Below are 15,649 nucleotides of genomic sequence, written 5' to 3' on the forward strand. Positions count from 1 at the left end.
ATATAAAGACTGTTTGGAATTGCAGAAGTAAATCTATTTGGATATATTCTGTCCAGATTATACCCTATGCAACCCCAATGTAATCCACAGGATTGCATGGGTTACACATGGGGCAGAATTTAGCCCCATGGGACCCAATGCTACTCTTTTGAATTCAAATTTCTCTTAAGTATTATGAAAATAAATTATTTCACTTCATTAATATTAACACCTTTGAGAATTACCTTGATTACACTAATTGCCTCACATAGTCCAAGGCTCTATGATACTGTAAAAATGAGACCATCTGTCTGAACAGGGATACGAACCATATCAGGAGAAGCGAGAGCAGATTCTAACAGTAATTTCAGTGCTACTGTCACCAAAGTTCTATCAGGAGCTCAGATATGTTACTTTTACAACAAAGTTGACTGAGTTTTAAACAGATTTTTTTAAAACTTCTACTCAAAATGTATAAAGTGGAAAAGATAGCCTTCAGCTAGCAAAATCTACTTTGTTGTACATTTGTATTGTCACAGATCTTGATGGCTTTTGGATTTAGTAGACTTTGCTAGTTGAGCACCATTCCTGCTAATGTTGGATCAACATCATATATGGTATATTGTAGGTTTCTGTTATGAAACAAAAGGAGCTTTATTGTAGTTCCTTTGTGAAGTAAGTGTGCTCTCCATCCTTTCGTGTAAATCCAAAAAGTCAGATTCTGCCCTTAGTTATACCCATACAGCAGCCTCTTTGAACAGCTTTTATCTCACTCAGTGTTAAGAAAAAGTTCCATAAACAAGCTGGGAACAGACTTTGGCACCAAATTGAGTCTGTAATACATGCATATGTGCACCCCAACTACAATCATCACAAATACTTGTTTGTGTACAGTCACTTATTTTGTATGTGCAGATTTTGTGTGCACAACTCAGATGGCATATTTGAAAATTTGTTTCCAAAAATTCAATTTGATACTCAGAGTAACTATTCTATAGCAGAATTACAATTTCCAGTGATGAAGTGTGTGTGTGTATGTGTGATATAATCAGTGCCATATGTTATCAGCTAGTTCTTCTATACCCATACAGTCATAAATGTCACATGACCATACAATTATAAATAGGTATAATACACAGTTTTTTTAATGTTACATAGTTTAAAGTTCATGTGCCATGTTACAAAGTATCCATCCATACTGATTTTTGTGTTAAACATTTCTTTGCTGGATCAGTTTGCCTCCCTGTTAAATAATGAATAGGTTAAAAAGTTTTCATGGAAGTTGCAGGACTGATATTTGCCATAAAGGATGGGTGAGAGCATGAGGAAAAACAGCTTCTATTATTTAAAAACCTCCATCTGTAGACTCTGAACATCTTTAATTTAGTGCCTCCGACTAGAGCATTCCTTTTTGTGTCAAAATCTGCTGAATGCTAACAAAAACTACCAATGCAGTGTCAATATTGTTTTCTGCAGGGCAAAATAATTAAAGAACCCATCAAACAAAACTTACCTTAAAACCTCTCTCCTCCAGTTTTGGTGTTGAATAACTGTAGCATTTTCAGTCTATATATTCATTTCACTTGTGTTGATGGTGAAATTGCATATATGTGCATGTGCATCTCCACATGTCTTGTAGAATCAGATACATGGCCTGCATATTCAGGGACTGTAACTGATTGTACAGCAGTGCTTGCCAGCGTACAATATCTGAGAGCAGGATTAAGCCAAAGGCTTGCTTTAATATTGCCAGGTTCTTGACTCCTCTGATTACCAGTATTGCTCATTTGAAGTAACACTGTTCTTATTTCATTCTCAGGTGTGGTCTTTGCACACTTTGCAAATACATTCCACAACATATAATGGAAAATAACAAATAACAACTATTCAGATTAAATATGTATGCTGTATACTCATTTTTTTTTCCTGCATGGCATCTCAGAACAAAGGACATGGGGCTAGAGCAGTATTTCTCAAACTGGGGCCACCGCTTGTGTAGGGAAAGCCCCTGGCAAGCCGGGCCAGTTTGTTTATCTGCCCCGTCCGCAGGTCCAGCTGATCGCAGCTCCCACTGGCCCACGGTTCGCTGCTCCAGGCCAATGAGAGCTGCTGGAAGCGGTGGCCAGTACGTCCCTTGGCACGCTCCGCTTCCTGCAACCCCCATTTGCCTGGAGCAGCAAATCGCGGCCACTGGGAGCCGCGATCGGCCCGATCTGTGGACAGTGCAGGTAAGCAAACTGGCCCAGCCCGCCAGGAGCTTTCCCTGAACAAGTGGTGGCCCCAGTTTGAGAAACACTGGGCTAGAGTTTCAAAATGTTTGCCTTGAATAGCACAAAAACTAGAAATGGAGTGAGGAAAGCATTCAAGCATGTACTTAAGTGCATCCCTGTTCAGAACAGCTTGCTTCACTGTAAGCCCATGCTTAAGTGTTGAACTGAATAGGACTGCCTCTCTGAATTGGAGCCTAACTGATGAGTTTGAAAGAGTGAAATGAAATTAAATGAAACAGAAAAATGCTTGACAATGTGGGATCGAGTGCAGGTACACGCATTCTCCCCTCCCTCCACCCCACTTTGTAACAAGAATCAGCAACTGGGGAGTGGTGGGGGGAGGAGGATGGAGAGGGTAGGGGCTCTGTGCCATTACAGCAGCAACCATGTGTACTGGATGTTGAAAGGGTGGAATAAGAGCAAGGCCATAGCCCAGTCCTTCTCTTCAGCAACTAGCAGAGCAGAGTAGGTGGCATGCTGCACCTCTCCAAGGATAGCTGCTGCACTGCTGTGTACTGCCTGGGAGACCACACAAAGGATACAGCCTGGGGCTTTTGGCTGCAGTGCTGTCCATCTGACACAGCAGGGGACTCCACTGGTAGCTACAATAGATTAGCACATTCGTATTTGGCATGATATAGTATCTCTGTGGATTGGGTGATTATAATTTTTTATCTTCTAGTGTTTAGTGGCTATAGAATTATCCCTTAAATTGTATGATTTTGTTTTTCAGTCTAGAGACTGTTCAGGACCCATGTGTGCATTATGCCATAAGATTGAGAAATGTCTCCACTTTGTTTTGAAATGCAGCTTGGCAATACTTTGATTGAAGATGGCAGATAGCATCAAATTCTTATGGGGTTGTCATAGAACAAGAAGTGAAACAAGCAGAACTTCTCATTAACTGAGACCTAATAATGGACAATGTTACCAACATCTATTGCAAACCATTTCTGAGGCGGTGGATGTTTAGTAGCAACTCCAGAGTGTGTACTGTTACCAGCAGCAGTAGCCGTATTGTCATGGTTTTTTCCTCTACTAGCAGTGGCACTCGCAGCGGGAAAGACTGAATGGGAGGTGATAGTTTAATACAGCTGTTTTCCGCCATGTCCTTGCTCTGTGTCTGTATTTGAGAGAGCACCTTTATGACAGCCCCAAGTTGAACAGGAATGGTGTATGTAGTATAGTGGCATGGTAGTGCCACATTAGTTGAGTTGTCCCAACTTCTGTTTAAAGGTTGACCTTTTAAAGTCCTCTAACATTGACATGCTTAGTCATGTTCCTTTAAAATATGGTGTGCCTCAACAGGGTACAGGATAGGGTCGGTGATCCAAATCTGGGGTCATTTGAACTAGGTGTTGCAGAGATACAAGCCCCCCCCCCCCACATTTTCTCCAAAACAGCTATTTTCCAAAAAGTTTTTAGGTGTTTTTTTTGTTTGCTTGGCTTTTTTTTTGCGAAGAGCTAGTGATGACTGGTGAATCAATGTGGTCAAAATGGTCTTAATCTGTTGAGTTTTACCAAAGCGAGTGCATGGCACCCACTAATTCCGTGTTTCTCAAACTGGGGCCGCCACTTGAATAGGGAAAGCCCCTGGCGGGCCAGGCCGGTTTGTTTACCTGCCCTGTCCACAGTTCCGGCCAATTGTGGCTCCCACTGGCTGTGGTTCACTGCTCCAGGCCAATGGGAGATGCTGGAAGCGGCGGCCAGTACGTCCCTCGGCCTGCACCGCTTCCAGCAGCCCCCATTGGCCTGGAGCAGCGAACCGCGGCCAGTGGGAGCCGTGATTGGTCGGACCTGCGGACGGGGCAGGTAAACAAACTGGCCCGGCCCGCCAGGGTCTTTCCCTACACAAGTGGCGGCCCCAGTTTGAGAAACAATGCACTAAATCTTTGAGGGACCCAACCTGAGAACAGTATTTAAGAACATGTTCTTTGTTTGCATAGATATGTAGTGTGGAATTATTACATTCCATATGCACTAATAAAGAAAAAAAGTGCGGGGGTTTCTATGCAGCCACTTTATGCTTATCTGGGCAGTTCGAGGAAATATACCGACCCCATTGCCCCGGTGAACACACAACCCCTGACATTTCTAGTTCAAACCTTTGTGCTCCTGAGCAATAACAATTTAATAATCATGTTTCTTGCTGCAGGTTGTCTGTTATAATGTGTTTAATTTACGAGGAGGTTTCCTGTGAACACAGCAGAATAGTTACCAGCCGGTCTAACCAACATTTTTGTTCTATTGGGTGAAGAGGAGTTGGAGACAGTGAGCTTTGTGTGTAGGGGGGTGGGAATGGGGGACCAGGGATAGGGTTGCGGTGATGGAGGGAGTGGGAAATGAGGAGAGGTGCTAAGCAGACCTTTGATTGGTTGTTTGAGAAGATCTGTATTTTGGCTAGTACGTGATCTGGGAGCAGATTAACATGGTCTTTCCAAAAAAAGACAGCATGGAGATTTGGAACTGACAGCAAAGGTCCTTGACCCTGAGGGAAAAGAAATATGAGTGCTGTCAAGGTTGCTAGTGTGTGGGTTCTGGACAACTTCTGGACCACAAGGTTGCAGAAGTTTGTGGAAGAGCAAGGAGTACACCATGACATGGGATTGTTGCCTACAGACTGCCTGGTTGAAAAGAAGTGGGCTGCATTGGCCATCATTGTTTTGCCTAGTTGGTAGCATCCAACTTGTGCCTTAAGAGGTTGTGGTATACTGGACATTGTGATGATTGACTTGGGAGGAAATGATCTGGGCCTTATTCCTGGTATGCGCTTCATACAATGTATGAGAGCAGATTTGGACTACATCAGACTGTGCCCAGGTACTGTGAGAGTTTTTGCTGATTTGGCTAAATAATTGCTACAGTGACAACATGAAAGTTATAAATAACTGTTGGAAAAACATTAATTGGGAAAGTGGAAGGTTAATGGCTGACCAAAAATGTGTATTGTATGACATAGAAACATTAGAAGCTCTGACACTACACTGGTTTTCAGAGATGGGGAACGTCTATTGGGCAGAGGCCAGAGATCTTTCTTTCAAACATAAAACTGTTAGGATTTTGGAACAGAAACCCTGTCTGTGATTTCTCTCACCAGCTGTGCCACAAACCACACCCTCCAACCATTCTAAAACACGACCAGGAGCACCCTTCTATTGTAACATGGTTGTCCTTTGCTCCAGGCTCTGTCTGTCAGTTAGGTTATATGGTGGGGGATGTAACAACAATAGAAATATTTGTATACCAGGGAGGGAGGACTTCAGGGAGATGTGATCCCTGCTGGCAGTGGGGGGTGCTGGGTACAGTATTGGGGAAGGGGCCAGGTTGAAGGGGTGCACACATTGAATGGGTCAGAGGTGTGGTTAGGAAGGTGTGCCAAAGCAGGGCTGATGTGTGTGGGTGGGAAGGTCTGGTTGTCTCGGTATGCAAATTGAGAGACATGATATGTTCAGCTGCCTAAATTACTACTAGCTCCTACCAACAATAGAGCTTTTCCTGTTCAAAAAACTAGGAAATTCAGTGGCAAAAATATACAGTAACACAGAGTTGAAGTTGCTTGGTGGCCTGTCATCCCCATGCAGAACTTTGAGTTGAGCAAAACTCAGACTTCTGAAAAACCAGGAAATGCACAGTTAAGGGTTGCCCATGCAGTTCGGTTGCTGAAATGAACAAGCTCTTCATCCTCTTTTACAACCTACTTAGTGCTCCAAAGTGAGAGTTTGGATGCACCAGTGGAAGCTGGGGGTGAGGCTGTTCTAAAAATTAGGTCCATATTTCTATTTCTTTCAATGAATTTTTAATCGGATCTCTCTGCTTACCTAACAGACAAAAACCTATATATCTTGTATGACGCACATTCCAAGAAACATTTCATATTAAAAAAACCACAATACAAATAACAGTTATAGGAAGGCAGAGAAACACTCAGCTACTGCTGATAGTTCATATAGTGTCTTGAACTCTTAGTTACAGAAGATTCAGCAAACACTCTGTCTCATAACACAAGAACATGTTCCACTAAATTAAAAAGAAGCAATTTCAGAACTGATTAAGAAGGGAATACTTTTTCTTGTAACACATAATTAGGACCCTCAGCCACGGGACATTAAGACCAAGAATTTAGTATGATTTAGAAAGGGATTAGACATTAGATGGATAACAAGAATATCCAGCATTATTAAGATAAATAACATTTTTGGAAGGGTGTTAAGTCTCCTGCTTCAGGGCTTAAGCCAATATCTCAGTATTAGCGATCAGGATAGGAACTACGTGAGGAGGCAGATTATCCCACACCTGCCATCGGTGCAGGGCAGTGGGGGGAAGAAGAGAGAGTCTTATACCAATGCATCTGGTGCTGGCCACAATCAGAGACAGGATTCTGGACTAGCTGGACCTGGAGGCTGATCTGGGCTGGCAATTCCTATGTTCCTGAATATTTTTATTAGAAGTGTTTTAAAGAGTAGCAGAATCTCAGTTTAGTTTAAAGCAGTGTTTCTCAAACTGGGGCCGCCGCTTGTGTAGGGAAAGCCCCTGGCGGGCCGGGCCGGTTTGTTTACCTGCGCCATCTGCAGGTCCGGCTGATCGCGGCTCCCACTGGCCGTGGGTCGCTGCTGGAAGCGGCAGCCAGTACGTCCCTTGGCCTGCGCCGCTTCCTGCAACCCCCATTGGCGGCCCCAGTTTGAGAAACACTGGTTTAAAGGAGTCTTCTGGCCTCTTTAGCCCCCTTCCCGTCCCACAGATACATCAAAAATTGCATCTGACGAAGTGGGTATTCACCCACGAAAGCTTATGCTCCAATACGTCTGTTAGTCTATAAGGTGCCATAAGACTCCTTGTTGCTTTTATCAAAAATTACTGTAGCAAATTGGCAGCATGAGCTAGGCCATAAGACTAGATTTTGATCTTGGATACGCCATTGTAACTATGGAGGAACCTTGAGGAAGTCAACGGCATTGCTTAGTTACACCAGTGTAAATACCAAAACCTGCCCCATTGACTACATACCTTTTTTTTTTAAATCAGGGGAGGGGCCCAATCAGATTAATTGTAGTGTGGCTATACTGGGCCAAATTCTAGCCTGAGTAGTGTTCCTGCAGTATCACTGAAATCAGCAGAGGTGTAACAAAGAGCAGAATTTAGCCTGTGATATCTTTTTAAATTCTGGTTAATGCAGTCACACCTGAGATTATTGCTAAATTGCCAAAGGGCCAAATTATGGCTCTGGAGGGACAGGGGGTGTACAAAGGTTTGGGGACTGCAGTGCCAGCACTCAGGTGATACGAAGGGATAATATCTGCTGGATGCTCAGTGGAGCAGCAGTTTAGCAACATATAGCTTCCTCCAGCACAGGCTGGCTTTGACTTCAGTGTGCTTTTGGGCAGGGCATAAGTGATTCACAGGTTGGGATGGCCATAGCCAATCCCCTTCCTAGTCCCTAGGTATACGCCCTCTAGGATATGCAATGCCATTTGGCACTGCTAGCTAGCCACTCTTTCTACCAAAGCAGCCATATTAAAGCTTTGACAGATGGCTGCTCTTTAGTCTCTAACTTCCTGTCTTTTTCTGCAGTCAGCTGCAGGTGTAGGTATATAATTCCCCAGCTCAGGGAAAGACAATATATCTGTATTGTACATCTGTTTTCCTGGTTCTTATGTGCTAGATAAGAGGTTTTTCTATCATTCTTTGTCCATGGAAATGACATGACCCTTTTGTTTTTCTGATGGCTGCTAGTGATTTTGTTTCCTGTCTTTGCCATATGTTTTCTGATTAAACACACCCCTGCTGTGTGTAACAACCAGATTTCCCTTCTCCCTTTCAGAAGTTGCATTGTTTGTTTGACTAGTTTTGTATACAGTAGTTGCATCCAATATGTCAGTTGCAGTTACATTGCCCCCCCGTCTACTTGATAATCATCTAGATGAGTAATGTCACTGTCACAGGTGTTGTTGACGCACAATATTGTTATAGCAGCACATAGTGACAAGGTTTTACTGTCAACCACTTGAGTGCATCTCTCTAGGGCCCACATTGCTGCCCTGCTTATAGCATGCTTGTGTGCATTTGCATTCAGCGCTAAATGAGTGAGGAAACTGAGGATGAATTCTGCTACAGAGTTCCCCATACCTAGCGTAACTGCTGTCAGGATTAGGTGGTTGTTTCTAATTTAAGCAGTGTAATTAGCACTGCACTTGTCCACACATCAGCATAAAAAAAAAAAAACCTTGAAATGTTCCATTCATAAGATGAAGCATCATGTGGCCTGAGCAGGTGTTTTCACATTGATTTTGCTTAATGTATCTTTTGCTGCAAATTAGTTTTCTCTTGAGTGTCTTTTCCAGTCCCTGATCCTGGCTACATTTCTCTCGCTCTCTCATGCATGACTAGCAGTGAAATGGCAACTCCAAAAGTGGACAATTTGTTCATTCATGTCCAGACTACCAGTGACTAAGATATTTACGTGCATGCCTTAAAATCTGTTCTTTTGGAAGAGGGTGTACTGATGTATACAATGAGGTATGACAATCATATCTAACATACTAACAAACAGATATATAGATTTTTTTCTCTATTCAGTGATGCAAACTAAAGTTATTTTAAGCCTGATTTTGAAATGTTGCCCATAATTTTTGATACCTCTACTTTGTTGTCCAATGCCGGGCATGCAAAATGCTTATTTACAGAGATACTGAGCTCTCTCAAAACCAACAGCACTCAATAGGCAAGGCGGGTACTAGCACCTCCTGAAAATCAGTACCTAGGTATCAGGGCACCCAAAATTAGAGGCCACTTTTGAAATTTTTTGATATACTTGATTGTACAGGTGAATACTTACACTGTTTATGATAACGATATATACCTCTAATTCATATAACTGGAAGTTTAATGTAATTTGTTCATGTTATTTTTATAATCCTGGTACATTAACCTTTACACCACGATTACTGAAAACTAATACTATTTGGTACATATATTTATTACAAAAAATCCTACAGGCAGAAATTTAATTACATGACTGAAGTGACTATATTTTAAAAGGAATCCGTATTCTTGTGTAATTTTTCCATTGTGACTAGCGTAGCATAATTGTCTTCTAACAACTGTCTCGTATAATTGCATGGTATTTTGCAACAGGTACTTTCATTTCCTGTTGACTTATATATGGACTTGTAGCTGTAACTGCAAATTTAAAGCCATAGATATTAGACTGCTTCTTCACTTTGATTTATTCTTATATTTAACCATTTCCCCAAGCCTTACTTATGTTGACTGGTAGCTGTATCCTAATGGAGGGAAGCCCATTGTAGCTACCGTAAACTTTACTATCAGCCCACTGTGCCTTTGTATATAATCTTTGCCAGTTTATTATTAATAGTAGCTGCAAGCCTTCATTTCTCTTTAAAACTTCTACAGTAGAACCTCAGAGTTACGAATACCTTGGGAATGGAGGGTGTTCATAACTCTGAAATGTTCGTAAGTCTGAACAAAAACGGTATGGTTGTTCTTTCACAAGTATCAGAGTAGCAGCCGTGTTAGTCTGTATCCGCAAAAAGAAGAACAGGAGGACTTGTGGCACCTTAGAGACTAACAAATTTATTAGAGCATAAGCTTTCGTGGACTACAGCCCGTTATGCATCCGAAGAAGTGGGCTGTAGTCCACGAAAGCTTATGCTCTAATAAATTTGTTAGTCTCTAAGGTGCCACAAGTCCTCCTGTTCTTCCTTTCACAAGTATACAACTGAATATTGACCTAATACAGCTTTGAAACTTTATTATGCAGAAGAAAAATGCTGCTTTCCTTTAATTTTTTAGTAGTTTTACATTTAACACAGTACTATAGTTGCCCATTTTTGGGTATCTGCTGTGTGAATGTGTACTTCTGGTTCCAAATGAGGTGTATGGTTGACTGGTCAGTTCGTAACTCTGAGGTTCTACTGTATATCAACCCAAGGCAGACTTTGTGCAAATTTATCATAGTACAGTATTGCAAAAATGGTGAACACCCATATTAGTGGTGTGCTTATTAGTGATATTATCATTTTCCAGCTACAATGTTCTGACTTCAGTATTTTCATCATTCCATGTTAATTAGGCCTCATAACCACAATTTAGTTTTTTTTACTCTGTGATGATTTTTTATTCTGTAGACTTTCACCATCTGCTTTTAGGATACAAAATACATTTTAATATATACATATACATAGTCAACTATGTGAGGCGTTAGGGGGAGAGAAAATCGAAATCACCTCAGTGGCATACTATTGGCAGCTTCACAGCTTCACCACGACTGCTACTGCAGACCTTGGTTCATGCACGTCTCCTTCATGAGTCTGAGTACAGCCCCCGTCTCCTTCTTTAGGATACTACCAACTTCCCCTCGTCCCCCAGTCTCCTGGGCAGAGCTGGTATGGAGTCAAGCTCCCTTGCATGCAGCAACAATTTTTCTCCTTCACACTTACTCCAAGGATGGCCATCTGTGGGGCAGGCCTACTGTACGGAGTATGTGTTGCAGTCCCAATATGGAGAGGTGAATGTAGTAATTACATTGGCATACTTACTGCCTATTGCAATAATAAATAGCATATTTATTGTTAAGTCCAACTCTGTCTGCTGTACAAATAGAAGACCTGTGTTTGAGCAGTGGTAGATCTCGAGTCCTGGTATTTTATTTTAGCTGCACGTACATGCAAACTAAAGCCACTTTGGAAAGTTCCTTTCCTTGCTCATCAGTGGCTGCCAGTGAATGCAGCTGATAATTTACATAATACCTTAAAAGTTAGTGGCATGGCTCTTTAGCCATTTGCCTGCTGCCTAGGAGCCCATCACTGGAATGTGCACCACAGTTTTACACTGCATTACATTTATTCGTTTTCTGAGGAGATGCCTCCATGTCAGAACTGCCCTTGTGTTTAAGTCAAGAGCTGTTTCATCTCAATTTATACCAATCAGTATCTTCACCTCTTAAAAAACTGTCTGATTCTTCTGTTCCCCTCTATGTGACCATATTATTATATCCATATCATGATGATACCCTGTGATGAAGTTCTAAAGCTTCATTAGGAAAAACATGGTAGCTAACTATCTCAATTTGAAGCATTGCACTTCAGAAAGCAATTAAAAATCTAGACTATCGGTAGAATTTTCAAATGTGCCTTAGTCCCATTTCTAAAAAGCAGTAAGAGGTCTAAATCCTACTGATGATTTTCAATCAGAATTCTGCACCCAAGTCTCTTTTGAAAATGGGACTAAGCACCTAAGTCACTTTGATGCTTTGGAAAATTTTACTCTACGCAAAATTCCCAGAAATCGGGGGGAGAGGGGCAGGCTAAGATCCTCAGGAATAACTGTGTGGTGCATGGCTCAGCCTCTGGGGGGAGGTGTAGGAGGGCAGAGAGGGCTAGAATCTGGCCCAGTACATTAATATTCCTTTATGTACCTCAGTGTCCCCACTCATGTTACACAGCATTATGTTTGTTTTTAACTCTAATTAGTTTGGGCCTCAGCCAGCACCCCTTACTGGTGTCAGTGCATTTATTTGCATGAGTAAGTATTTAATGTAAGTAGGGGGTGCAGAACTGGACCTTTTTTCTTTTAAAGTGAATGAGTTGCATCTTCTGCTTTCATTTCTCTGAAAACACATTCTCTAACCAATATCCATGCACATCACAGTTGCAAAATTTAGCTCTGTTCCTGTCTTCAGACTTCACATTAATTTGTTTCAGAGACACTGACAACTACATTGCTTAATATGTAAACTTTCTGTTCATAACTTGAAACAATGTAACTACAGTTGGTCAAATTACTCTTGCAGATCTGGCTCTTTTCTCTGTTTTGCAAATTATTCAGAATTAGTTTTTTTAAATATATTAATTATTGGGAAGCATACAGTGGTTTGAGTATATGTAGCTATTAATCAAACACTTCTTGCCTTGTTCCATGACTGCACTGAGTTACAGTATTCAAAAATATATCAATGCAATTACCAATCCTCACTGGAATATCTGACCTAAATTGCAGTACTGTCTACAAAATCAATGCTTCGATCTATGGTATATACAAAATAATTCTGTTTTGCCTTTTAGCAGACAGATTGGTTAAAAACAATGCATACAATAAAGGTAGCTTCTTAGTATTGATTAGTGGGTCTGTGCTAGAAGGGCGCACAGCTTCCTCTCACCCTCAGTTTCAATTATGGAGAATTTGCTGTGTTGGAGTCCGTTAGACTCAAACCCTTTCCTAATACTCCTTATCCACCCTAGCCCTCAATCCACAGCCCTCCCTAATTCTGCATCTGAACTCACTGACAATGCCTCTTATCCTTCTTGCTCATGAATATTGTACCTTCACCCTAGCTCAGATCCAAAGCCTACTCTGCTGATGCTGTTTTTGAAGTTGAGAAGAATCTAAACTGCTAATAGGCAGGGAGAGCAGAGCTTCGTCAAGTTCAAACCATCCTGTAGATAACGTGGGTTTCTTGATCAGCTAAAGCACAGACTGTGCCATGGAGACAGATGACTGAGGGTGCAGATGACTGAGGGTGCTGTCACCTATTTTCAGTGTCTCGAGAGGGGCTGGCAGCATTTCCTCGTGGCCCAGGCTAATTTCACCTGTATTTTCTGGGATTTTCTCAGGTGCAGGTCCACAGCTAGGAGTCCCTAAACCCAAACTGTCTACACCAAGCTTCTGGTTTGTTTTTGATAGTGGCAAAAATTCTTACCCAAATGGGGTGATTTTGGTTTAAACGAGCGGTGAATGTTACTTAGGCTTAGGGTTACTTACCAGCAGAGTACTATCCTACTGCACATATATAGAACAAAAGAATCCTTCGTGGGACACTGGCAAAAGGAAAGTCTCACCCCAAACCCTTGTAAGACGTTCCAGTCAGGTGGTACTTTTACAGACCTTGTCACTGGAGCATCCCAAACATCTGGAAATATCATGAGTTGAGAGCTGCCTCAGAATCTGTATTCCTCATTTCATGATTTTTAAAATGTACCAGTTACACACACATACATGATTTACAAACAAAAAGACATGGCACAAACCAAATACCCATCACTCCACTCACCCCAAATTCATTTAATAGCCTGGAGAAAGGAGGAGGCCTGGAACAGGCCTGAACAGTCAACAATACATAGCTATTTGCTATTATGACTAGCTTAAAAATCTTTGTTGATAACATAAATAGAATTAAGGCAGTTAATCCATTAAACTTTTGTCTCAGGAACAAAGAGTGGCTTTTTTGGGTTGGTTTGGTTTTGGTTCATTTTAATATATGTTACGTATAGCAGCTTCTAGCTTGTGTATCTCCTAAGAAAATCATTACTGGCAGAGTCAAAGGCCAAAAGGGAACACTGTGACCATCTAGAGCGACCTTCTGTATAAAATAAGCCGTAGAACTTCCTCATAGTAGGTCAAATGTATTTGAGATATCACTTGGCAATATTTTTTTTTTGTACACACACAAATACGCAATTAGGCAACGCTTTAAAACAAATGAAAGAAGCTAATTCATTCCTAATCTTAATAACAGTTGCATCTATACTGATAATCTAAGGCAGTGGGCTCCCACCTTTTTATGCCCAAGATTACTTTTTGAATTTAAGTGCAATCCACTCTCACGTTCACTGGGCTGGGGCAGGGGGTTGGGGTCTGGGATGGGGGACGAGAGTTTCAGAGTATGGGAGGAGGTTGGGGTGCAAGCCTGTGGGAGGGAGTTTGGGTGCAGGAGGAGGCTCCAGGCTGGGGCAGAGTGTTGGGGTGCAGGTGGGGGTATGGGGTGCTGGCTCTGGGAGGGGGCTAAGAGCTGGAGGTTGGCGTGCGGGCGCCTCCTGGGAGGCACTTTCCTTGGGTGGCTCCTGGTCAGCAGTGCAGCAGGGCTAAGGCAGGCTTCCTGCCTGCCCCAGCCCCACGCCACTCCCAGCAGCAGCCATCATGCCCCTGCAGTCCATGGCTCCGCATGCTGCCCCTCTCTGCAGGCATTGCCCCCTGCAGCTCCCATTGGATGCAGTTCCCCATTCCTGACCAATGGGAGCTGTGGGAGGGGGAGGGTGCTTGCAGGCAGGAGCAGCATGCAGAGGGAGACCCCTGCCTCCCCACTTCCCTGGGGCCTCAGGGGCATGCTGGCCGCTTCTGGGAGCAGCGCATGGCCAGGGCAGGCAGGGAGCCTGCCTAAGCCCCACTGCGCCACCAGACGTTTAGCAGCAGGAGATCACAATCAACTGGCAGAAGCTCCAGGATCGACCAGTCGATCGCAATCGACCAGTTGATGACCTCTGATCTAAGGCATTACAAACAGCACTAATAGTAATATTATTTCACAGCACTATTAGATTAAAAATTGAAACAATAATAAGGGCTGATTTTAGTTTACCAGCCTCCTGATTTGTCAATTCTGAGTTAAATACTCAGAGTTTGAGCTGGTGTCCCCAGAGGTGAATGGAAGACGCCTGTTGATGTCAGTGGGGATTGACCAGGCTTTAAGCTATATTAAATAGTCTTTTCACTGAGCAAAAGTAATTGGCTGTATTGGGGGCAGGCAAGGAGGAGAAATTGGTCATAAATCCTCTCAATGTTCATTAACTCCTCTTAATGCTAATGAAAGTTATATGCTGCTGGCAACAAGAGGAGGCCAGCTCTCCTTGTAGAGTTCCTCTAGGATTTTTGGGAAGGGTTTATTTCGCAAATTGAAACCAATCAGCAATGCCATTGTAATTAATCTAATCTTAGATTATAGACCAGTTGATCAGAGAGCGCGCAAATGAGACCATTAACTGCTGATTTACAGCTGTGTTTATCAGGAGTAACTCCACTGAAGTCAGGTACACGACATTGAGATAAAGTTGGAGTTAGAGGAGAAAACAATCAAGAGGTTTTTGGTTTTGGGGGGTGGGGAAATCCACATTTTGTAAGAATACTGCAATTCTTTAAGACCTCATTGATTCCATCAGAGTGTAATTCAGCTCGTCTTCCCTCCCATTCTAGTGCTGATGAACGATTTGATGCGACGTTTCATACCAATGTTTTAGTCAATTCTTCAGGACACTGCCAATACCTACCCCCAGGTAAGAAATAGATTGTTTTCATGTAATAGCTCTCGCCTACTCATATATGAAGTCATCTCACAGTTTGGATAAAAACTCTTTCATACTACACCTCTACCTTGATATAACGCAGTCCTCGGGAGCCAAAATATCTTACCGCATTATACGTGAAACCGCGTTATATTGAACTTGCTTTGATCCACTGGAGTGCGCAGCCCCGCCCCCCCCGGAGCACTGCTTTACCACGTTATATCCGAATTTGTGTTATATCCGGTCGCATTATATCGAGGTAGCGATGTACATATAAATCCAGATAGTACCTGTTTGCTAGATTTAAAACTATATAAACTACATATATGC

The 15,649-nt window shown here is 42.4% G+C and overlaps 1 protein-coding gene across 1 annotated transcript in view; it reads left to right on the plus strand.

The window, feature by feature from the left end:
• Positions 1 to 15,649, plus strand: part of CHRNA7 (cholinergic receptor nicotinic alpha 7 subunit) — a 95,449-nt gene that overhangs the window by 66,920 nt on the left and 12,880 nt on the right. Inside the window, exon 5 of the mRNA XM_005284965.4 lies at positions 15,231 to 15,310. Coding sequence (XP_005285022.1) covers positions 15,231 to 15,310 — 80 coding nt within the window. The remainder of the gene's footprint in view (positions 1 to 15,230; positions 15,311 to 15,649) is intronic.

This window comes from Chrysemys picta, chromosome 10 (genome assembly GCF_011386835.1).
Source record: "Chrysemys picta bellii isolate R12L10 chromosome 10, ASM1138683v2, whole genome shotgun sequence".
Lineage (NCBI taxonomy): Eukaryota > Metazoa > Chordata > Testudines > Emydidae > Chrysemys > Chrysemys picta.